Below are 25,501 nucleotides of genomic sequence, written 5' to 3' on the forward strand. Positions count from 1 at the left end.
ATCCTGACTTTTGGGGGACTGGAGACACACCATAGATAATGTGGGGTTTTATGTAAGTATTCAAATATTGGGTCTGATCATTTTGTGCCAGGTTCTCCTCTTTAATCCTTGTAAGAACTCTTGGTATACGTAAAATAATTCTTCCTGTAATCAACAACCAACATCTATTTTCATGGGAGATGCAACCACTATGCAATTTCAGGCCTGTTATGGAAACTGCACTTAAAGACAATTATTTTGTTGTATCAGTTACAATGCAAAGACTCACTGACTATTACAGTTGTAAAGGACCTTAGCGGCTGGTCATTTAATTCCAGGATTTCCAAACGTCAGAATTATCTGGGAAGTTCCTGTATCTCGTGCAGACCTTCAGAATCTCTGGAAACGGAGTGGAAGCATGTATGCTTTATAAAGCCCCCCGGCTGGCAACAAGGCAGACAGTTGGACCCTACACTGGACCGCTGATCCCTCCCTTCTTACTTTTCCGTAGTTCTGCTGCCTACAAATAAGAATCAGTCTGGAGCTCACTAAAACTCAAAATATCAGGTCCCATCACTAGATATTCTGACTTCATAGAGAGGGTTGAGGGGATCTACATGTATTTTTAACAAACACTCCACTGATTTTGAGGCAGAAAGTATAAGGATCACACCTCAAGGGAAAATGATACAAAAAATTGTGTTTTTCATAATTTTTACCTGCAAGTTCATTTTTAAAAACCTAAATATCTCATGACTTTTCTACAGCTTCTAGTATAGGTATTTTTAATTTTTCTTATATAAGGTTATTACGTTGAATATCATTTTTAAAACCAGGCCCACACTCCTTCTCACGATTCTAAAATGTACTTCCGACACCTAAAAATATACCCTTATTGACTTAGAGCTTGATTTAATTTGTGATCACACCATTTATTTATGTTACCAGCTCCTGGTCCTCACTGCAAAGTCACAGATCTGATTTCTAGAAATGGCTTTCTCACCTCTTTGGTCAAGAACACCCTGATAACCCCCACCTGTGGCCCCCCCTTCCCCTGCTGCTTCAGCACAAGCACAAATGTATGTATGGCATCTGGGATTTGCTTTAAAACACATTAAAACAATAATAGATAGATGAAGCAAATTTGGAAAAAAATTAATTATTATTACATTTGGCAGATGAACATTTACAATCTGTTGAACTATTCTCTTCACTTTTTGGTCCATGTGTGAAAATTTTTGTAAGTACAAAAATGGCTCAGGATATCATTAAAATAGAATGATCAAAATTTCCCAAACTTCATTCCTTATGAACACATCCCTTTTCAGATGAAAATATTCAGTATTCAAAATTCCATATTCAATTCCTTCGGGGGGGGGGGGGGTCCAGGTAATATAGCATATTTTGTACCAACTACAAAAGGAAGTAGCAGAAGAAAAATCTGATAGTGGAAAAAGTCAAAAGACAGAACCCCACCCGGCAAGCAGAAGGCAGGGCTGAAGGCTGCAGGTGAGGTGCGGACGCTTCCTGGGCAGCCTTGTCTGCAGACAGCGGCCATCAACGTGCTAGTCCGAGTGCTCTCCGGGTGTCACCACAGCGGCCAGCACAGGTAACTCCTGTTATCTTTCGTATCTATACGTCACTTTATTGATCACTTATATGCAGCTCTTTCATAGTTATGCATATCAGAAGAAATATCATCCATTAAGAAGTAATAACCTTAAAGGTCCCCTAAACTTTGAATATGATAGAGCCCAAATAAGACTTTTTTCTTTTAGTGAACTTAATTGTTTGATTATTTATTTCTATAATAAAGATTTAAAACATATTAAGTATTAAAATACATAAAAACTATGCTGCCAGCAAAAGCTGTCTACAATGGAAAATTGCCATTGAATTTATATAGCACTATTGGGTGACAATATAATATTTGCTACCATTTTTGAATACTTAGTATGTGCCAGGTATCACATAAAATACTTTATAATTTATTTTATTTATTTTTTATAACAGTTCTATAAAAGAGATCTTTCAAAATGATTTAAAAAAAGAGAAAGAGAGCTAAGGAATAAAGGTGAAGAGGAGACGAAAGAGGACAGAATACAGAGACAAAGAGAGAAGGGACCAGTAAAGTAGCCCAACGTTCATGCTACAGAAAGTTACGAAGTCAGAATTGAAATCCAGACCCGAGGAGCACAAGCAGGCAGCCTGACCACTGTGTCACCTGCGTATCTCTAGAACACCCTCATGCTTATGGTGGGGAGCTCAGACATTTATACCTCCTTAAGGCAGCGATTATGCTAGGAAAACTTATTGTAAGAAATACCAACATTGCACATGTTAAAAACTGATGGTAAAGTTTTAACTGCTGCTTTTCCTTAGTGTAATATTAAAAGTGATGTTAAAAAGTAGTTTGGCTATAAAACATAACTCCTCTTTACCAGTCTTTTTTGTAAACTTACCAAGGGGTAAGTAAGAATGCCTCTTGGTTTCCTTGACTATGATTAATTTGTTAGTCTCAGTACATTTTTGTTGCATTTATTTACTTCCATATACATTCAATTTACTGAGGTGTAATTTACACAGAATGCATTTTATAAGCTATAAAATTGAAAAGGAGCATTTCAAAATCTAGTACTTCTTTAAGCAGCATTTCCCATAGAGTTATGACAGAGCTGAGCACATAGAACATATCAGTTAAAAAAAACATTGCTTTAACTAATGAAATATCTTCCCTCAAATAGAGACATATGATTTCTAAAATGAAATATTCTTAGTGAATATGAAAACATATAAAAAGATAATTGATCTTGGAATGTAATTTCAGTTCTGTTAAATGTTCAGCAGACTTACTTTTCATTTGTTGAATAATTTTTGAGGTTTCAGAGAAATTCTTTTGGTCATTATATTTTATCTTAATGCATGGAAGTTTGAACACTACATTTAACATGGACAGTAAGAACAGCTGATGTTTGTTTTCTTTAACAACTTCAAAGAAAGAAACAGAAAACATGTAAACAAAATAATATGTAAATGAATTAAAATAAATGAGAAAGAAAGGACAATGCATCTACAATGGATGCACAGAGATCATTTATACTCATAGATTTCAAAGAAAAGAGGAAAGGAAGAAAAGAAGGAAGGAAGAGAGAAGGATGGAACAGATGGAGGAAGGGAGGAAGAAAGGAAAGAAAAAAAGGAAGGAAGGAAGAGAGAAAGGAAGAAAGAGAAAGAAAGGACACAGGCAGGCTCAAAGATAGAAAGATGTTCACATGGCCAAGGGCAAAGTATGATGTTGTTGCAAATTACAATTAGTTGTTGCAAAATACACTGTATTTAAGATTAGCAGATAAAATTGTTTTGGTTCCTTAGAATAGCTGAGATACCTGTCTTCTGCAAGATTCCAAAGGAACTATCTCACAGAATTCCTTTTGTAATTTTTAACAAGCCAGAGAGCAAGGTCAAAGAATAAAGTTGTACAAGCCATATTCTCTTGCCAGTCAAAAGCACATAAAAAATTCCTGATATCAGTCTTGGATTTCATGGTTTGTTCTAGATACACAGAAAGAAATTGTCTGAATTTCATGTGGTACTAACACAAACTCATCTGAGATTCAGGTTCTACGAATAGTTTTATACCAGTGTTTTCTATTTGTAAATAGAATATGAAGACTATATGAAACAATGGCTACAATCTATAGGAATAGTGATAAAAAAACAAAATCTAGAATGAACTAAGGCTTATGAGAAATGCTATGATAACATGTTTAAAACAAGACTAAAAGTAATATTGGCCTAGTACTTGAGGAAGGGAATATGAGGGAATCAAAAGGAGGGTAAACAATTCAACTCTGCTTTCATGCTTTCTACTAAGAAGAAAAATTGACAAAGGGGAAGTACAGAAAAGCTTCATGAAGAAGGCACCAAACATGAGAGAGCCTACTCTGAGTTGCAGCTTCAGGTCTACCAGATTACACGCTCATGCACAGAACAAAGAGGGGTGTGACCACAATACTCTCAAACAATATCCAGCTAACACGGCACATAACGGAAGAAGGCATTTCAGCTCCGCACTTCATCCTCAAAGCCACCACAAATGTCTCTTCATAGTGCTGATGTCTCTGAACATTAGATGTATCTCCTCTGAAATATTATGAGGAATGGAAAGAGGGTGAAAGGGCTGAAAATGACCAAGGTCCTTGTTGTTAGAAAGATTCTTGAGACCATACACTAATAAGCTTGATGTGTGTCCTAGTCAAATTCTGTGAGATAATTAGACAGGTGGGACTACTGAAAAACAAAGGAGTAATCCTAGAAATTATTGTACTGTAGTTTTACAAAGAATACATCACATTGAACTAAGCTACATCTTAAAGATGCCAGTGACTGTTGTTTGTTTTTGTAAAGTCTCCTGATGTTTTTGTAATGAGGTGGGAAGTGCTGATTGCTAATAAATTATGTATATGGTTGTCTGAAAAACTGACAACCATTTGTGGTTGCCATATTAAGTAACTACAAATTGTTACTTAATAAAAGTCAGCTAAAAGTGTTCTTGGAGTTATATCTTTGCATTTGTCCTGCTCGTTAAGAATATCAACAACTTGGTTAAAAACAGGGAAATGCGTATGTCTCTACAGATGGACCTTTACAGCACAATTGTTAAAACAATTCAGAACTCAACCTGGTTTGGGTTCTGTCTCTTAATGTCCTTCCTGGGCAAGTGACTTAACCATCCCCAAGTCAATAAAACAAAAAGTATATTTATTTTGAGATGAATTGATAATTGTTACATCAAAGTATAGCAGGATATTCATTCATATTGAGAGGAGCTGGCAAAAGTTAATCTAAAATTTAATACAAACCAACTATGTGATGTGAAAATAAATAATCTTCAATTATATACATACACTTGCTATATATCCCTAAAGCTTGATAGTTATACTATCTATTAAAGACAAATATGGTGTGTGGCATTCCTCCTGATGCCCCACATTGTGTGAAGCACACAATCTAAGTCGAATACAGAGGAAATAAGAAGATGGAATCAGGACAGTGATGGAACCAGAGAGTCTTCCATGTAAGGGAAACAAAAAGATTCAATGATATTTACACAGCAGAAGTGAGGTGAAAGGAGACAACATGAAATGGAAAATAGGTGAAACTACCATAGAGGTCTACAAATGAGTGTGTGTGTGTGTGTGTGTGTGTGTGTGTGACTGCAGATGTCATAACTAGGACCAGTGAATCAAAGTTACGGATATGTATATTATCAGGCTATAAGGAAAGACTTCCTAACGCTTAAAGCTGTCTAGTTCTGAAACAGGCTGCTTTGTAAGGCAATAAACGCCCCCTCAGTGGGAGTGCTCAGAGGGTGACTGGCCACCTGTCAAGAATAGAATGTGCAGAATACCTAAGTACATAGGTGAGTGTATGAAAGGATGGCTGAAGGTTCTTTAAAGCTCTCACACTTTAATCAAGGACAGAACAGCGGAAAAGAAACAATCTAATTTTTTTGTAAACCAGGTACCTATTAGGGAATGGGAAACAGTAGGGCTTTCATTAATGTCTGCCGAATCAAACTGATACCACACAGAAGCTATATAGACAGTAGCACAATGCACATATGAGAAAGAAAGAAATAAGAAATCAGTGGGTGAAATCATATGGTTCTTAGCTTTTTCTGACTGCCTTATTTCCCTTAGCATGATATTCTCAAGATCTATCCATGTTGTTGAAAATGGCAGTATTTCATCTTCTCTTATGGCCGAGTAGTATTCTTTACCCAATCATCTACTGAGGACACTTCAGTTGTTCCCATGTCTTGGCCACTGTGAATAATGCTGCAATGAATGTAGTGCACATATTTCTTTGCGAATAAGTGCTTTCAAATTTTGGGGGTAAATACCCAAAAGAGGAGTTGCTCAGAAAAAGCTAAAAACCATATGATTTCATTCATGTATGGAATATAAAGCTGAAACTCATAGACACAGACAATAGTATGGTAGTTACCAGAAGGGAGAAGGGTGGGGGGCAATAAGAGCTAAAGGGGGCCTAACACATGGTGACAGAAGATTTGACTTTGGGAGGTGGGCACACAATGCAATTTATAGACAATGTATCATAGGAACGTGCACTTGAAACATGTATGATTTTATTAACAAATGTTGCCGCAAAATTTAATAAGAAGATTTTTAAGAAATGAATCCATTGCCTTGGTTCATGTGGCTCAGTGGATTGAACACAGGCCTGTGAACCAAAGGGTCACTGGTTCAATTCCCAGTCAGGGCACATGCCTGGGTTGTGGGCCAGGTCCCCAGTTGAGGGTGTGAGAAAGGCAACTGATCAGTTTCCTTCTCTTCCCCTCTCTCTAAAAGTAAATATACAAAATCTTTTTTAAAAAAAGAAGTCAGTGGAAATAGGAAATGGACCATTTTATCTAATCAGATTTTTGTTCTGTGTGATTAAAGTTGGATGTAATTCTTAGGCTGCATAACACTGACCAAGACGCTTGAAGAAACTCTCTTCTTCATCTCTTCCGTTTTCCATGCCACTCCCAGGCCCACCTTCGGAAAGCTTCACAGCGCTGGTAAATTTGACCTGAAAAAGAAAAAAGGAAGTTGTCAGACAACTAAGTGCAATTTTTTGCATTTATACTAATGGTTGCCTTGAAAAATACATTAGAATATGAAGGTTACTTCAGCTTCTCTGACTTCCATACCTGGTTAGTCTGGATAGTTTATTTCCATGTGCCAAAAAAAAACACCACTTATAACTATAGTTTGAAGGAAGATCCTAGTCATAGACTGAAATAATCAGACACTAAGAAAATAACTTAGTTAAAAATTGAGGTATTCCTAGAGTTTAATTTTAATAAAGCCCAAACTCTGAATGGGGAATAGGAAGCCATCTCTCTCCTTTACAAACAACACCACAATTGAGAATCAGACCAAAGTAAAAGCAGAACAGAGATTTCAAATCTCTATGGAAAAACCAGTATAAATTTGTTTATAATATGCACTACAAATAAGGTCCAATAACGTGGGTTCTTCTAAGAATTAAAAGTGTTCTCATTCTTGCCCTTAAGCCAACCAACAGTAAGCAAAATTTTCAGCAAAGTAAGGAGGCTACAGGCCTCACAGACTCTCAAATACTTGGCCAATTTTTTAGCAAAAAGAATGTGAAGGTTGAACTATAAATATATCTTCTAAATGTCTTTAATATTGCTATATTCTTTATATAATTTGAAAATATTACTTTCAAAACAGCTAGAAGGAAACTGGTTTTAGTGAGAGTCAAAAAAGAAAGAATGTAAGCAAATAATCTATATTTAAGGAAATGTAACTGATCACATGCTGAAAATTACGGGACCAGGCCGTGAATCTTTCACAGGAAAGACTCTTAGAAGAAATAGATTTCACAAAGAATCATTACCTTTTCCAAATCGTGTGTGCTTCTGCACTGCTTAACAGTATTGTGAAGAAACACTTACTGGGAAAAGTCTTCCTGAGTTTCTTTATGTTTTTCAATAAGGACAATGGTTCTGATGATGCAAAAGGTGATGGAAGGAGGATAAATGGGGTGAGTGTGTGTGTGTGTGTGTGTATGTGTAAAGGGAATCATCATAGAATTACTGTATCCTTAGAAATGAGCTTGAGATGTCAGGAATTTGGCATGTGTGTTAAAAATTAAAAATAGCTGGGGAGTATTGCACACACACACACACACACACACACACACGCACATCTATATCTGCACTATAATTTTGTACATTTTTGTCACACTTTTCCTTCATTACCGTCTACTACCCAGTTTCGATAGTCTACTACTTAGTAAGACATCTTAGGTTTCATTGCTCACCTAGGATTTCCTAAATTTGTTCTACTTGAAAAGAGTTTCTTTACTTCCGGCAAGATGGAGGAATAGGTGGGCACACCGTACCTCGCACAACCAAGAACACAGCAACAATAATTTACAACAATGATTTGCAGTCATAATATCAGAACTGTCAGAGGATTTATCTAAATGGAAGTCGGACAGCCTAGAAGTTGAAGTAGACCCGTACATCCAGACTGGTAGGGGACTACGAGCCGAGCGAGCGGGCGTGGGGCTGGCGCTGGTCGCAGGCACGCGTAGGTCGGGGGAAACTTGGCGCAAAATCGGCGCGACAGCGCGACAGCAATCCGGGACACAAGAGCGCAGCGGTGTAGTGGTGATCCCTGAGTACGCAAGCGGCGGCTGGGGGAATCAGTGGGGCAGCGACTGGGGATCAGGGCAGAGCTCACAGCCCAGAAGCCCAGGGAAGTGTCTGACTCCAGGAGAACGGAAGGGTCGCCATTGATCCCTCCTGTCCCCGCTCCCGCCCCTGCCCCCACATATAACGTCACAAGCTAGCGACTGGGGCGCCCCGCACCGGTGAACACCTAAGGCTCCGCCCCCCGCCGTAACAAGAGCGACCAGACCGGAGAAAAAATAAATAAATAAGTAAAATAATAGGAGAGATGGGGAAAGACGTAAGATATGTTTCCAGCAGAACAGATCAGACCCCCAGGACTCATCCTTTTGAGTGACTAAGAAATAGCCAATCTATCAGATGCACAGTTCAAAACACTGGTGATCAGGAAGCTCACGGAACTGGTGGATTTTGGATCCAAATTACATGAAAAAATGCAGATTACCATAAAAGGGATGCAGGAAGACACACGGAGAAGAGCCAATTGTGAAAGGAAGGAATCTGAATCTCAAAACAAAACAGTGGACCAGAAGGAAGATAGAATCAACCAAGCAGGAGAGCATGATGAAATAAGAATTCAAAAAATCGAAGAAAAGCTTAAGACCATCGAGGACACCTTTAAACGTTCCAACATCCGAATTATAGGGGTACCAGAAGGGGAAGACCAACAAGTGGAAAAGTTATTTGAACAAATAATAAAGGAGAACTTCCCCAAACTGGCAAAGGGAACAGTCTTCCAAGAAATCCAAGGAGCGCAGAGAGCCCCAAAGAAGTTGGACCCAAGAAGAAACACACCAAGGCACATCATAATTACATTAGCCAAGATAAAAACGAAGGAGAGAATCCTAGAAGCAGCAAGAGATAAGGGGACAGTCACCTACAAAGGAGTTCCCATCAGACTGTCAGCTGATTTCTCCAAAGAGACCTTACAGGCAAGAAGGGGCTGGAAAGAAATATTCCAAGTCATGAAAGACAAGGACCTACATCCCAGATTGCTCTATCCAGCAAAGCTCTCATTTAGAATGGAAGAGAAGATAAAGTGCTTTTCAGATAAGGTCAAATTAAAGGAGTTCATCATCACCAAGCCCTTACTTTATGAAATGCTAAAGGGACTTATCTAAGAAAAGAAGATAAAGAAAAGACATGTATGGTAAAAGGACAGCAAACTCACAATTATTAACAACCACACCTAAAGCAAAACCAAAAGAAACTAAGTAAACAACTAGAATAGGAACAGAACCACAGAAATAGAGGGCACAAGGGGGGGCTAGCAGTAGGGGTGGGAGGAGGAGAGAGGGGGAAAAGGTATAGAGAATCAGTAGCATAGAATATAGATTGAAAATAGATAGGGGGAGGGCAAGAATAGTACGGGAAATGTAGAAGCTAAAGAACTTATAAGCATGACATATGGACATGGACTAAAGGGGGGGAAGGTGGGTGGGAGAGGGGGCACAGCGGGGAGGGGAGTGAAGGGGGAAATGGGACAACTGTAATAGCATAATCAATAAAATATATTAAAAAAAAAAAAGAAAAGAGTTTCTTTAATGCTCCTTGATCTCTCCAGGTGTTTATCATTTCTCAGCCCTGACATTTTTTAAGCAGCAACTCCAACATGTTCTCACAGTAACGTCCTGTTTACCTTGGAACTTTGCCTGATGAAGGACAGGCGGTCCACGGAGCTGATGTCCAGGAGGTCCTCCACGCCATCTGCCAGGCCCGAGAGGGAGGAGCGCTTCAGCCAGTTTCCTGTTTCACAATTTTGTTGGAAATTAAACCATTAGAGAATTTTGTCCACATATGGACTAAACAGAAATGCCAGCAGGTACCCAACGAGCAATGAAAGTTACATGGCTTGATGTAAATAGAAGTGAAAAGAAATTGTTTTCAATGTACATGCTCTGAATCTAAATGCTCAGTAATGGACTGTAATATTCAATGATCAAGTAAGACCAGGACACAAAGAACCTAAACCTCCTAGGTGAGTAAAACCATAATGTGTCGCCTTCTCCTTGACAACTTTCACATCTACCAGCAAGTCCTGTTGATTTTCCCTCCAAGTACCTCTCAAATTTGATCACTTCTCTCTGTCTATATGGTCACTACCCAGTCCAAGCTACTCTTCCTAATACCTGGCCCATGATTTCTCTTATCTACTCAGGCTCCCTCCAGTATGTTTCCCATGCTGTGATCTTTTAGAAAAAGTTTATGTGCTTATGTTTCTCCTCTTCAACATCCCACCTGGGCTATGCAGGGCTGTAGGAATAAACAGGCCCTCTGACCTGCATGCCCTGGCCCCAGTCGCTCTACCAGAGTAAAACAGCCCGTCAGTTCTTCCAATCCCCTTCCTCCTAATATTTTTGCACACTTTATTGCTACCACCTGGAGTGCTCTCCTTCTCCCTTCCCTTAAGTATCTTGCAGATCATAATGTAACTTTCTCCATGAGACTTTCTCTGATTCTTGCTCCCCCTACCTCCATCATTGAGGTCAGGTCTCATTGGTGCATACCTTTATGCACTTTGCATATTTCCCTTATAAAATCCACAGTCTACAACTGCACTTAGTCGCATGATTATCTGCTTTAGTGACTGTCATCTCTTCTAGACTGCCAAGTTCAGCAATGTTAGGCCCTGTGTGATTTCGCTCACCACTTTATCCCTGCTGCCTAAATAATGTTTGCACACTGTAGAAGCGCATAGTAGGAGTTTGAGAACTATCTATTAAAAGAAGAATGGATAAGTGAATGAATGCAGTCAGCCTCAGCCTTTGACCTGAAGGCTTTCCTTTCTCCATCCTACCATGCATTGCTGTTTTGATTATGAGTTTATTTGAGGGCATGACAGGGAATGAGAGAATCTATAAATAAACACAGACATACTTTTACCTATAGGAAGTTTAAGCTTCTTTCGAAGGGAAATTCTGCGGGACCGTGAGCGGGCACGCCGGTCAGAGGTGGTCCCTGAATGGGCAGTGGTGCATTCTGAAGTGTCCTGTTCCGACTGGCTGCTGGTGTCGCTGGCTGCACTCTGGGATTTGAACATCTTGCGCCAGAAGTCTTTCCGCCCCAGGTTGCCCCCTTGCATTTGTTCATCGCTGAGAGCAAGCAGAGGCAAGAGTTAAACATCTGAGACACTTGTGAAATTCTCCTAAATTTCTTTCACTCCTCTTCCAATGAGGCACAATTGGGGAGTCACTCAGGATTTATCTTTGAAGGGCTGGGATTGGAAGGAGTGGGGGTGGAAGGGCTGGGATTGGAAGGAGTGGGGGTGGAAGGAGGAAGACCAAGGTTGAGTCTCTGAGCTCTTCTTAAAAACAGTCATGTCTCAGCTATCAAACTGACATTTTTTCAACCTTAATAAAAAGACTAAATATTATTGCAGGTGTTCATCTGCAGGTGTGAGTCATAACAGCAGAGGCACTGACAGTGTCAGTAAACATTTAACTGCTGTGTGATGTTCCCTGAGGCAGGCACAGTACTGAATCTTACCTCCCCACCCCTACTCTAGAACAGTATAATCCTTTACATTGAAAAAATTCACAGAAACACTGGAATAAATGAATAAAGTATATGCCATCACCATATCCAGGGGCTGCATCATCCCATAATTGTCCACTATTTTTTGGGGGGGGACTCAGTTTTGTTTTATTTTATTTTTTTAATTAACATTTTTTATTGTTGTTCAAGTACAGTTTTCTGCCTTTCCCCCCCACCCCTCCCTACCACCTCAGCCCTCCCCATCTCCCTCCCTGTTTCCACCCCCCCCCTTGTTATTGTCCATGTGTCCTTTATAATTGTTCCTGCAAACCCTTCATCGTTTCCCCCTATAATCCCCTTCCCTCTCCCCTCTGGTCACTGTCAGCCTGTTGTAAGTTATTTTCATAGTGCCTAATTATTTAGCTTTCTTAAGTCAAAGAAACTTAAGTAAGGTTTAAAAATAAAAATATGAGTCCAACTCAGTAAGACAAACGGGAACCTCTTCAAAGAGATTTTTGACCAGGGTTTTCTACCAGAGAACAAAAACAAGTGGCCAGTGGTATGCAGACTTTCCTTTCACTAGGAATTTTTTTAAAAGAGAAAGAGGGATAGTTGAAATGAGATCCCTATTTTCACTCATCAAATTGGCAAAGACTATGGGGTAGAAAGGAAACCAATGGTTATTAGCATACTGCCAGCAATAAGATAGAATGAGCAAACCTTTCTGGGAGGAAATTTGCTTATCCAAAGCCCATATATACACCCATGACAGAAAAATTCATCTCCCAGGAAGTTATCACAAGGAAATGGGACAACATGCTAACGTGTAAGAAGGTCAAATGCTCATTGACATGTTACTGATCAGCACTGACAAATGGGAAACAATCTAAATGTTCAATTCTAGGAATACAGTTAAATGAATTATGGGACTTCCATATAATGACATGCTCCACGATCATTAAAATCCTATTTTAGAAAATTACTGATAATGGAAAATGTTAATGATATATTGCAAAGTTAAATGGCAGGGATCAAATTAATTAAATAGGACACACCAGATTAATAAAAAAATGCACATGTAAGCATGTGTCTGAGTGTTTGCTTATGTGTATCTATGCTAAGAAATGTACCTAATGAAACATACCAAACATTTACCATGATTATCTGTATTGAATGGCATTCTGGCTTTAAAACTATTTTTCTCTATGTTTTTCTATGTTCTCTGCATTTATCAATTTGAGCAACATATATTACTTTAGTAATTTGGAAATGAAAGGTTATGGAAAATACCCTAGAAACATGATAACATTTGTGAGATTCCAGGCTTTGGGGTTGAATCTGGAATTTGCCCAAAATTTGATAGTACTGTATAAAACAATCATTTTCTAGAGATATTTATATGGGGATCCATATTTTGTCTCCCAAAATCTCATCAGCAAACTAAATAATGTTTACTATTTTTTTAATTGAACTTATTGAGGTGACACTGGTTCAGAGAACCATACAGGTTTCATGTGTACAACTCAATGAAACATCACCTGCACACTAAACCATGTGCCCATCGCCCCACACAAAGTCTCTTCTGTCCCCACACTCCCCGCTTTCCCACTTCCACCAACCCCCGACCCTCTTTTCCCTCTGACTATCACCACGCTGTTTTCTGTGCCTGTGTGTTGTGCATAATATGTGTTTTGGTTAATCCCTTCACCTTTTTCATTCACACCCCAATACCCCTCCCCTCTGAGAGCTGTCTTATTTTAAACCAGGGCATTCAGTTTATCAAATGTGGTGTGAATCTAAATCGGTGTTTTTGAGTTTGACTTCTCAGTCATTTTTAACAACGATCACAGAACATGAAGCATTTCTTACCGTTGGCGAGTGTGGGACACAATGGTGCGTATGTGACTACATGGTCTGAACAGGAAAACATTCAAGGAAGCTATAATTTATCAGCTTTGCCAATGAGCGCGTATCAATAATGAGTTTCAGAGAAATGAGCATATAAAACTGCTTTAATTTACTCAGTTAATGTGACTTTTTTCTTAAGGAGGGAGAAGGAGAAGGAAGAGAAGGGTAAGGAGTGGGGCGGGATGGGGAGGAGAGAGAAAGAGAAGATAAAGGAGAAACAGGCTTATCCACCCACCTTTCTTTTAGCTAAACCAAAGACATTCGGCATGCTCGTCTCCTGGACCCACTCAAACCGGGGGAAAGTCCCATATTTGACACTCTATGACATCCCTTCAAGTGGAAATTTTTAGGTACAGGTATATTAAAACAAGCATCTTCATTTGAGGGGAAAGAACAGACCGGTGTTAAAAGCTGGGAAATCAGGTGGGGTTTAGGGGATACTGAAGAAAGGGAGTATCCTATAATCTAGAAAACTAAAATGCCTATGAAAATAAATGGTTTTATTTTTTAAAATCCAAATTACTATTAGGTCATTCTTCTCAGGGTAGCTCAATAGTTGCTAGTGTTATTTTTGGAAAAAGTTCTGCTTTTTTGGACAGATTCCCTGTATGAGGAATTTTGACTTATCTTATGACTGGCTATTCAGCTACAGAACTTTGCCTTTCACATTAATTTTCTTCCTTAGAATTTGTTGGGATTCTTTACCATGTCCTTGAAGACTTCGTTAAAGAAAAATCTCAATCTTGAAAAAGTTAAAGGAAACAAAAGTTTAATGGTAATCTGTCAATCCTATCTTTTCCTTGATTGTCACTCATTCATTCATTCATTCATTCAACTATATATTAAGTGCTTAGCATGAGTCAAACCCCATCTAAGAACTGGAGCTTGAATGGTTAGCAAAAACTCACATGGTCCTATAGAGCTGATTTACCTTCTCACTTTTCTGTACCCATTCAGAGGCGGTCTCTAAGACTTCTGAAAGGCCATAAGAGCTGTATGTGCTCTTTGAAGATTTTGTTTGCTTGCCATAGATTATTACCAAGGTCCTATTTGATGACTGTCATATCCTTGATTATGGAGAGAGGATACCATAAAAGGTACAATACCTCCAGAATTTCTAGAAGGATAATCATTTAATACTAAATCAGAGTTCTGGGAAATAAAATTATGTACATGTTTTAAATATTGATCATGCCACTTGTGTAAATAGTCCTCAAAAGAAGAATGAATGCAAATGAGCCCAGGCTATTTATTTGGTGTCTACAGTGACTCTCACGTTTTCTGGGGATACTAACTTCAAGATGCTCTTGGTTTTGCTCTTATGAAAAGCAGAGATAAACGAATATCAGAGGCATCCTGTTGGCACGAGGTCGATCATTTGTGACTTGAAACTGCAGAGATTAGTGGCTTTGGGAATGAAAAGCAAAGGGCAGAAGCAAAAGAATGAAGTTCAAAAAATGTAAAACAAACAGCAGTTTGGAAAGCAAAATGTAAAGTTCAAAAAAAAAATGAAAAAAACAGCAGTTTGGAAAGCAGAATTTCTTCCAGTGGGAAGTGCTCAGCCCATTACACTGGACACAAAGCTGATGCTACTTACTGCTCTGGAGTCTGGGAGGGTCGACCGGACATGAAGCTGCGACATTCCTCAGGTGCAGAGGACACCTGGCCTTTATCCACTATGCTTCCCGCCTCTGACCTATGCAAATGGTAAATTCCACCAGTCACAACAGAGCAGGACACCACTTTTCAATACTTCGTATACTTCATAGCACTCTGCTATAGTAAGCCTATATGGCTTGCAAACCCCATGTCACCAGAGCCTACGTTGGTATGAATTTTATATCCTACCATTTGACTCCTGACCTAGTCACCTTATCACCTAAGAATACCACTATTGCTCAAAGAGTCACTCATTGCAAGCAGGATTTTAAGTTTTGAAGTTTAATCTTTGTAAGTGGCATTTGTTATAAAATAGGCATATGCTAAATTCATATTAATTTAAAATAAAAACAACAGGGCACTGATCAGTAATTCCTCTTTTGTCAGGCCAACAATATTATTTACTGAACAGGATGATAGGGTATCTGTCATTGCTTTGCCTTCCTGAGACAAAAATTTATATGGTCTATAGAAGAAATGAAAACACAGATAAAATTTTACTGCATTAAGTAAAATTTTAAGCATAATTAAGAGCTACGAGGTGAAGTTCAAGTGTATGAAAGTTTGAGATTAACTGAGCTATCATTCATACAGAGATGGACTTATTGGATGGAAAACTCATTCCTTTCCTACGCTGCAGCTGGACCACCACCAGCAAGGCCACTTTGGAAGACAGTCCCACCATCCCTGCACTGGAGGTGCACTCTGTGTTGGGAACCACATGGACAGAGCTGCAGAAGATCATATTCCGCAGACACAGGCAAACACTAACATTCAGAGAGCATACGCTTCCAACCTTTTACTGCCTGCAGGCTTGGATTCTGGTTCATTCTCCTCCACCTTTTTCCCTGGTGCCAACTTCTCAGCACTGTCCAGTAAAGCGCTGAGGGCCACTCTCCGGAAGACATTCCCGTGAGCCTCTTTGATAAACTGGACCAGCTGACGGATGTCACAATACAGACCCTATGTGGACGCAAGAAGGAAAATGTGGGGAAAGAAAGATAGTTGTGTGATTGTTTAATTTTTGTAGGAAGAGGGAGTGAAGGTAATTCTCTGGGCTTGGATGAGCACTGGGATCATAAAGGAAAGACAATTTCCTAGATGACACGGATGGAATCCCTCCTCTCCACTGTTCCTATAGCTGTGCTTCCCAGAACCGTGCCTGTCATTCTAGTGTGAAAAAGAATGGTTAGCATGCTTCAGACTCAGAAAGTTGGCTGTTGCCATTAGACAGGTATCAATATATACTTTTAATTATTGGATTCAAAAGCTTTAATTTTTTTTCCTACATTTTGACTTCTAAAGAGATATCTGCAAAAAATGCAATCAGAATTTTGTTTATACTAGAGATTTCAGTCCTTGTTCAGCCTCACCAAATTTTCTGCATCATTGTGGTACAACTGCTAAGTCCTCTATACACTTCTGACAGAGCTTGATGATATTCAAGAGGCCTGATACTTTGCTGGATAGATTTAACAAAGAACATGTATGTTGCAGCCCATTGGAATGTGAACTTGATTGTGAACTTAAAATGATGCAGGGCTACTGAAACCAATATATGGATGATTTAATATTTAAAAATACATGCAGGGCTTTTGGGAAGGCGAGATACTAAGTTTTGTACTCAGCAATTCCCCCTTTCCCTTGCTTCTTTAAAAAGACAATAGTTGTATTTTTTGTCTTAGGAAAGTGTCATGGTAAATCAGAACACAGAAGTTAAAAACACTGACCTAGATTGTTGGGAACCGCCCTGCCTGGTATCAGAAGCTGTAACCCCCACCAAGGCTAAGGCTGAGGGAGTGGCCTTGGGTTAAGCCAGCAAGGAGACAAAAGCTTATCTCCCTGGCAGGAGCGCTGCTTCTGCTGCTTCATTCATAACTGAACCCCAGTGCTTGGTCAGATAGCCAATGATGGGTAAGATTCCCCAAGGGAGGAATGACCTAAGACAGGCACCATCACGTGAGAGGCCCCCAAGAAAGGACTTTGGGGGCTACAGCAAAAGGGGGTGATGGACCCTCGCTCCTTGGCTTTGACATAGCGTGAGTCCTCATCATCTGGGAGAAAATCTCCTTATCTCTTGGTTGCCTTAGTCCCCTTGCTCCACCTAAGCCGGAAACAACGACAGAGGGTGGTGCTGCCCTGCGCTGAAAAGGGTGGGTTCCCCAGGTGATCAGGCCTAAGAAAGAATATGTAAAATCCTGTGAAACCTGCTTTGTTTAGAATGCTCTCAGTTGAATAAGGGTCCAAGGAGGAAGTTAGTTTGTTCCTTAAAGTTTTACAGCTCTTTGACCCTGACTCAAAATAGGCTCTCAGACTTCCTTGTTATCTATTGTTTGATCCTTACTTCCTAGCAATGAGTAATGAGCTTTTACCTAAATTCTTATTCAAATGAAACCAGTAAAAAGCCTCTCCAAAGGGGGAATGGGGTGCTCTCCCCACCAGGGAGGGTGGCCAAGGTGCTCCCCACGTGAGGAGTGGCCCTGCTGTTCCTATTCCCCCACAGGACCTGGTTGTCTCTGTGTATGTTTTTCTTGAGTGTTGACGAACATCTGCAGCCAAGATGGATACTGCTGGCCGGTATCCTCCACACTTGATAGCCTTGGGTTTCAAAACCTATGATCACTGGGACAATTGTGCCCGTGATCTTCAGGAAAGCAGAAGGAACAGCCACTAAGGAAAACACAGAGACAGTGTCCTTTTCTAAGTCCTATGGGCAGCAAGGCCCATGCACTCACTCTGCTCTTTGGTAGCTTTTCCATGAAAGGGACAAGGCCCCAAAGAGCAAGGGGTCCAGACTCTCCAGAGTGCCCAGACCTAAGCATGTGGCAGAAAGTGCTATGTAAAATAGTGGGTGTGAGCTGATGATGGGAACCCATGGAGCCTCCCCAGGTCCGAGGTCCTGCCTAAGACTTGCAGCCCGCCATGAAGTGGGGAAACTCAACAATGGCTGATGTTCAACTTCCTGCCATTCTGGGGGAACAGGGGTTCGAAGTCCAACTGAAGATGATTTGAAGGAAATTAAGAAACACAGTATTTCTTCTATATATGGGTTTATACACTAAGATTTATAAGTTCTCATATATATATTATAATTAGCTTGTCAAATTATTTCTTTCTTTGACCAAAGCAAATGCATGGATGGCATCTATGTGATCCTCAAGCTCCAAGGACATTGCTGGGGTGGCTTTGACAACCAACAAAATTCAATTCCCTTTGGTTGGGAGTTTTACTCTGTTTATCTCGAGATAAGTGAATGGTTTCGATTGTTTAGCATAGCTCCAAATGACTTCCTTGTTTTATCAGATAGTGCCCATATGTATAAATAGGCTGATTTCTGCACAGGGGTATCTAACAAACTGGTAAGATAGACAAACACTCCTCTAGTCCCCAGAGAGACCTGAATCTTTCTCTTGGCATCACATTTGTCAGCCCTGATGTACATTTCAGTATCCCAAACCACAATCTCCTTGGTAGCAATTAAGAACTAACCTTTGATAGTCTAGCTTTCTTTACTTGTGGCTTCAGTGGTTTAATTAATACAGTCATTTATGAAGAGTAGCTAAAAGATTACAGCCTTCCGTTAAGAGAAAACAATTTCAGCAGCACATTTGCATTAATTTTTAAAGTAAGTATGGTTTCAAAAGATGCTTGGTAAAACATTTTTTAATACTTCATGAGCTAACATGCTGAGTTCCAGCACCTTCTTTCTCAAAGACTCAAAGTACTTTGCAACTATTACACCAACTACCATGAAACCTCTGAGACAGAAGAGGAAGAAAAGTCAATTTGCAGTTAGGAGAAAGAGTAACAAGGAGGAGAAGGGACCTGCTGAGGCCCCACCATGAGTTACTGGTAACATTGAAAAAACGGATACTTTCACTTTAAAGTGAAAACTTTTAGGCATCAGCTTCTCTTTCCCATGGCCCACAGTGTGAGAACCTTTCTCTGAGCAGAGACGGAGAACTCCTGCGGGGGAAAAAAGGATGAGCTTCTCACCAGATTCTCAGGGCTGTGCAGCTCATGAGTGGTCGAAGCGCAGCGTGTGATGAGGGATTTAAACATGGCGCTGACGATAATGCCTTCCACATTCTGGGCTGTGGATTTGTTGTCCACTGTGGTGAAGTTATTTCCAAAACCAGCCTTGTCTGGAATTCAAAGTCATGAATTAAAGGCAGTATCCGTCAAGCTACACAGTTTAAAGAAGTACTTGGCACTCAGAAAGGAATGAAGGGCTACGTGGAATACAGAAACAGAGGATGAAAGATGCCCTCGGTTTAATGACCTTTCCACGGACTTGGAGATGAGCAACTCATAGTCTCCTCCAGAGTCTTTATTGTGCCATATTCCATCGCTTTGTGGAACACTTTTAATTGATAAATCTTAGCCAAGAAAAGACAATCAACTGTTGACCTTAAGAAATACTTTTAGACCTAGCTTTTAAATTGGTGATCCCTTAAAAAGTGATCTGCTAAAGGGTCCCTCATTGGAGAAAAGTGTATTTGATTTGGTCTTTTTGATGGGGAGGAACCCTGGCTCTCGGTGGAAATCGCTAGGTCTGCCAGAGGTAGAGAGGAGGGAGGCCAACCAGGTGAGTCGGGCAGGGGGAGAGGGGGAGGGCCCAGGAGGGGCCTGGAGAGGAATTCCTGCAGGCACTGGAACAGAAAGGAGGCTGAGCCCTGCCAAGAGCTACACAGGAATTCCAGCAGCTTCTTGTTTCCAGAGACTCTGGGCATGCGGAGAAGAAAGATCTACAATCTCTCAGAGTGTCCTCTTTCTAATTCATTCACATGTGAAATGCCAGTGAACTAAGGCCATACCCTCTGTGGCATTTTATGCCAGTTTTTCGTGTATCCATGTATTGCTTGTAGGGAACACATCAGGTATTTGGGAGGTTTGTCAGAAGATTCCTCAAGGCTTGCTGGCGAGCCACCTGTGGACTGCGGACTGCAGGGGCAGGATGGGTGTGGCTCCCAGGCTGACCAGACAGGGACCTGTGTGTCTGGCTGGCTCATTCCCTGTGAGCCACTTCTGTTTCTCAAGAGTCCAAAGGGGAGTTTGTCACCCTAAAGTAATGCAATTTATTATCACCCTCTAACTTTCTATGTCAGCTGGCAAGGGACAATCCCTAGATTTTACATTAGAAAGAAATGGACTGGTCTTTGCTTACAGTTTGTATAGCTTGTTACTGAGATTCTTCTCAGTCTCAACCACAATTCCCATGTTTTCTTCCCTTCCCTTCCCTTCCCTTCCCTTCCTTCCCCTCCCCTCCCCTCCCCTTCCCTTTCCTTTCCCTTCCTTCCTTTCTTCTCTCTCTTTCTCTCTCTCTCTCTTCCCCCTCCCTCCCACAAGCCCTTCCTTCCTTCCTAGTTTGTAATGCACTTGGCTTAAAACAGCTTTGATAACATACATTACTCCAGGGGTTCTACAGAGGAGCAATATTTTCTTTTAATATGATACCCAAACAGTAAAGCCTAGGATACAAACTGAAAACTTCTTCAAAACCCACCAGATATATCTTCACTATAAATTAATCAGCTACTACTACTACACATGTGTTATATAAAAATCAAAAGCCTATACTAAGAAATTATTTCTTCCCAGGCTCTAATTAAAATGTGTGTTTTACTCAACTCAGGCTTCACACATCACTTTCATTTCATTCCTGCATCTGCAGTCCAATGGTATTAACGGTGTTTGGTTTATTGTAGATACAGTTGGTCTCTCCCTATCACATGGGTTTCTATACTTTTCTTAAAGCCACAAAGCTAAAACATAAATAAAATACTGTGGACCTGTCTATAGATCTATGTTACCTGTTTTTTTAAAATCAGTATGTATGTGTGTATCAAATCTGTTACTACTATGTTTATCTACGCTTTCCTTGCCTGTTTTGTTTTGTGAATAAAAGCTCCCGGCACTGTGGCTAGCACATACAGGTATTCATTTATTTTTTTCCTGTATTTTTTAATTATTGTTTTTACATTTTATTCATTGACTTTTTTACTTTTTAAAAAAATTGTTTTATTGTTGTTCACAGTTGTCTGTGTTTATTCCCCACCACTCCCCACCCCCGCACCCCAGCCAAACCCACCTCCCTCCCTTGCTCCCACCCCCCTTGGTTTTGTCCATGTGTCCTTTACAGTTGTTCCTGAAAACCCTTCTCCCCTCCTCCTCATTAGCCCCTCTCTCCTCCCCTCTGGTTACTGTCAGATTGTTCTTCATTTCAATGTGTCTGGTTATATTTTGCGTGCTTTTTCGCCTCTCATGACTATCTGCGACCATGTGTTGTTGTTTCTTGATCTCTGCCTCAGCTGGCACACAGCAGAAGGTCGTGTGAGAAAGAGGAATGGCAGGGTGAGGGTGGAGGGACTAACAGTGTGGATGCCACGGCTTTACCAAATTCCCATGTGTTGAGATAAGTTGTCCTTAGAAAAGGTCCAAACATGTCATTAAAGATGATGCACAAGCTTCTCTTGTTTATACACTATCACACACACACACACACACACACACACACATTATGCATACACACATCTCTTCTTCTACATTCTATCCCCAGAAATTTAGTGTAACTCTGAAATGCTATCTGCTTCAACTCACAGCGATTTCTCCCAGAACTTGAACTTGGTTCAACTTTACTTACTGTCAGTGACTGGCTCCATACAAAATCCTAGCAAAGCATGCAAGAAGTCCACTACATTATTGAGGGAGTCCTTGTTCACATAGTCCCTCATGGTTTGGCGGAACTGCATCTTATCTAGCTTGTACAGCTTAGTGAGGCAGTTCTGGGCCTGCAAGGAAGGGAGAAAAGTGAAAAAGTCACAGGTACCAGCTTAAGCCAAGGATACCATTAGCCCGAGACAGAAGCCTTCAGAATGCAACAGCTTCTATCCATCCCTGCCGGCTGGTGCTGGCCAGCACTGCCAGCCTCTCTCATCTCAGTAAGAAGTGGGCAGAGACAGGCTGAGTAGTCCAAGTCCTTTACTTTGAGAAGGGCTTGTCTGGGCAAAACCCAAAGCTAAGGTCTAATGCTGGTGCCAGAGGGAATTCAGTATTTTTACCAAGATCTGGATTTTAAGGTCTCAATGAAAATAGCTCATAGTGTAAAATTTACATAGGTGATAGGATTGGGAATCCCAGTTTAGAAAAACGGGAAGGAGCATCCACTCCGAGGCTCAGCCACTTTGCACTGAAGCAGATTTCACAGAGGAGAGTGAAAGGGTAGCCACTGTCCTCTTATGTGGCCAAAAGGGAAAGATCCTTGAAACACAAAAGAGGCTCACAGTAAAGGCAAGCGTAGTCTGTTACTTACGTGCCTGCATTTGAAAGTGAAAGTTTGGTATTTAAATTAAAGTTGGCCTGATGGATATGAAAAACAAGTGACTGCTGGCTAGGCCCAGCTACTCAAGGTTCTATTTCATATGATCCAGCAAATAATTTTGCCACCTGGCAGAGAAAATGGTGGTAATCCCCACCACCAGAACAAAAAAGCCACTGTCATTAGCTGCAGAAGGCCAGAGCAGAAATGCGCTGGTACTACCCGGGACCACAAAGGGGTCTCCTGACCTCTCAGTGAGAGAAATATCACTGAAGAAAATATTTCAGTCATATCACCATTTTGACAAATCAAGGCCCAGAGAAAGATTCTCAGAAATTTTGAGAGGGAAAAGCAAGCTTCCAAAAAGATGAAACTATGAATTAGCGATAGGCTTCATGCTGTGACCTTCACCATCTCTCCATGTATCACAACATCGGGTGGACTGACTTTTTTCATTCTTCCTTCACTAGGTCCTAGATCATTGGGAAATTAGGGATTTTATTTCAGGGAACTTACTGGTTGCTAGATCTCAAGCAAGCTCATTTTTTTCTTACAAAATAAATGTTGCTTACTGTAAAATGAAGTTCGCAAAACATTTAGATAAAATATGTTCTGCCTGAAGAAATATTTAATTATCATTCCATAAACAATTTGTGAAGATCTTCATTACGATAATTATGAAGCACTTTAAAATGCTGTGTTGGAAAGTCCTGCAGTCCAAATTATCCTATCTTTTCTATAAAATATAGCTAAAACAGCATACTTTCAAATCTAGTGAGAGACTATTAGAATATCTAAATGAGTTCAATGAGAAGTTTAAGCAAAAATCAGAATATCAAACTTTTACTGGTTTGATTCTGAATGAATAGTCTAAACTTCTCCAAGAGATATAAAACTGCTAAAGATGAAATCCCTTGCAATAAATTGGGATTATCAGTTAATGATCAGATTAATCTAGGAAGCACATGCTGGAGTTGCTAGGCACTTTGATGAATAATATTACAATGAGTTTCTCTTTCTTTTTAAAAAATTAGAGAGGACCTCATCTGGTAGAGCTAAGACATAATCTTAATGTTTTAAAAGTTAACTACCTTCTGAAAATTCAATGTGTTAGAAATCTAGAAATAGCTACCTTCTTGAATTAGACAATCCCAGGGAAAAATTCCCAAATTTATATCTCTTGAAGAATGAACAATGTGTTTACTAAGCATGGCTAAGCACATATAATCCCCATGATGAATATTAAACTGGGCTACAAGATAATGGGGGTGTTGCAAGGTAAGTCAACAAAGCTGACAAGGCAGGTGGAATACTGTGTACATCCTGGTAGGAAATTATACTTAGAACTCTTGGAGAGAAAAGCACAGCGGACTAAGAAGTAACAACAGCCTCTCAAATGGCTTCTGATCCAACTAGCTCTACTCTCTCCAAATTTAGAAAGACAGGTTCTGGTGTGAGAGCCAGTTTATACCTCCAACTCAAGCATGACACATTATATTTTAGTGTTTCATTTCATGGAATTGATCTTCTATATGATAAATGATGTGGTTTCAGTATGAAGGCTTTATTCATACTGTGGTAGAATCAAAAATTGTATGTGTTTTGGGTAAAGATGGGGGAGGCAAAGTCAGCTGTTTATTGCCTTATTATTACTTTGATTTAATTTTGGCCTCAAAATCTAGATCTTGGTCAAATTTCCAAGTTTCATAATTTAGAAGTTAATTACTGTGGAATGTACCCCCATATACATTAATAAGCTAACATATACAACAAAATCGAATAAGAAAGAAACACCATGCATAGATGGATAGATAGGTAGATGAAGGATGAACAAAGAAACACGGCATGCTAACGCTATGTGAACATTTCACAACAAAACCTAATACCAAGAACAAACAGGCTGGCATTAGATTTTGACATGATCCCAAAACTCTGACAAGATATGCCAAATGGTTTCCTGGACTCAAATTTGCACCAAATCCTTATTTTTAGGCAAATGTTTTCTTGGAATTTCCATTCAAATGTACATATGAGACAACAGTCCCTGCTCAGACTTGGTGTGGAGATGGGTCATTGTTCCAGTGTGAAGGGAGAAGTAACAATCCAAGGAGGCAAGTGAAAACGAGTGGGCGTAAAACCACTTCCATCACAGAATTAGGCTTTGCAAGCCCAAGCGCAGAGTTTCAGGTTTCACATAGTTCAAGGGCACATGATCTCACACAGAAGTCAAGGTTCATTCTCAAACAAAGCAGCCAGAACATGACTGGCTACTTTTACAGTCCTGTTTTGTCCCAATAAGGGCCATTTTCCGTATCTACTTAGATCAACAAATTTGAGTCCCAAACTTTGACTACTTTAATACAAAATATGCTTTTCTAGTACCCAGGAAGGTGATTAAAAAGTCATTTGTCACAGACCATTGGAAGCTTGCTAAATGTACTCATCATCACAAAGTTCTTTCAAACCGCAATTCACATATTCCAATTACACACCCTTTCACCAACTGGGAGTTGGCCTGCCCTCTGCAAGAGGCAGAAATGTTTTCCCAATTACACTTTGCAGGGCCTGGGTTTTAGATGTCTTGAGATGTCTTGTGGGAATCCTCCCACCTCAAGACAGCATTAATCACCCATAGGAAATTCAATATTTTTTAGGGAACACTGACCCTCATTGTCAAAGGACTCATTCCTAAATTAGAGGGATGCGGGAGGGGAAATGGAATCTACTTTAATTCTCTTACATTCTCTCGGAATACCTGGTGTCTCAGGCGATCTCCAGAGAGCCCTCGGTGTCCTTCTCCACAACCATAGGCACATCCCAAAGACTTCACTATCTTGATGAGCATGGTGAGAGCAAGCCTATGGTTGCTTACTGGTGTACTTTCTTCCTAGTACCCATGAACAAGGGAGAAAGAGAAGTCTGTTTACTTAGTC

The 25,501-nt window shown here is 40.1% G+C and overlaps 1 protein-coding gene across 6 annotated transcripts in view; it reads right to left on the reverse strand.

Moving 5' to 3' along the window:
* UNC80 (unc-80 homolog, NALCN channel complex subunit) overlaps positions 1 to 25,501 on the reverse strand; it is a 186,976-nt gene that overhangs the window by 121,657 nt on the left and 39,818 nt on the right. For 3 of the 6 annotated variants that reach the window (XM_036022913.1, XM_036022915.1, XM_036022914.1), the window contains exons 14-21: positions 25,309 to 25,455; positions 21,894 to 22,041; positions 19,247 to 19,395; positions 16,047 to 16,213; positions 15,189 to 15,287; positions 11,087 to 11,301; positions 9,849 to 9,955; positions 6,480 to 6,576 (exon numbers count right to left, since the gene is read on the reverse strand). In XM_036022913.1, coding sequence (XP_035878806.1) covers positions 6,480 to 6,576; positions 9,849 to 9,955; positions 11,087 to 11,301; positions 15,189 to 15,287; positions 16,047 to 16,213; positions 19,247 to 19,395; positions 21,894 to 22,041; positions 25,309 to 25,455 — 1,129 coding nt within the window. The remainder of the gene's footprint in view (positions 1 to 6,479; positions 6,577 to 9,848; positions 9,956 to 11,086; positions 11,302 to 15,188; positions 15,288 to 16,046; positions 16,214 to 19,246; positions 19,396 to 21,893; positions 22,042 to 25,308; positions 25,456 to 25,501) is intronic. The other 3 variants (XM_036022912.1, XM_036022911.1, XM_036022916.1) reach the window with 2 other exon arrangements.

Source organism: Phyllostomus discolor, chromosome 4 (assembly GCF_004126475.2).
Source record: "Phyllostomus discolor isolate MPI-MPIP mPhyDis1 chromosome 4, mPhyDis1.pri.v3, whole genome shotgun sequence".
Taxonomy (NCBI): domain Eukaryota; kingdom Metazoa; phylum Chordata; class Mammalia; order Chiroptera; family Phyllostomidae; genus Phyllostomus; species Phyllostomus discolor.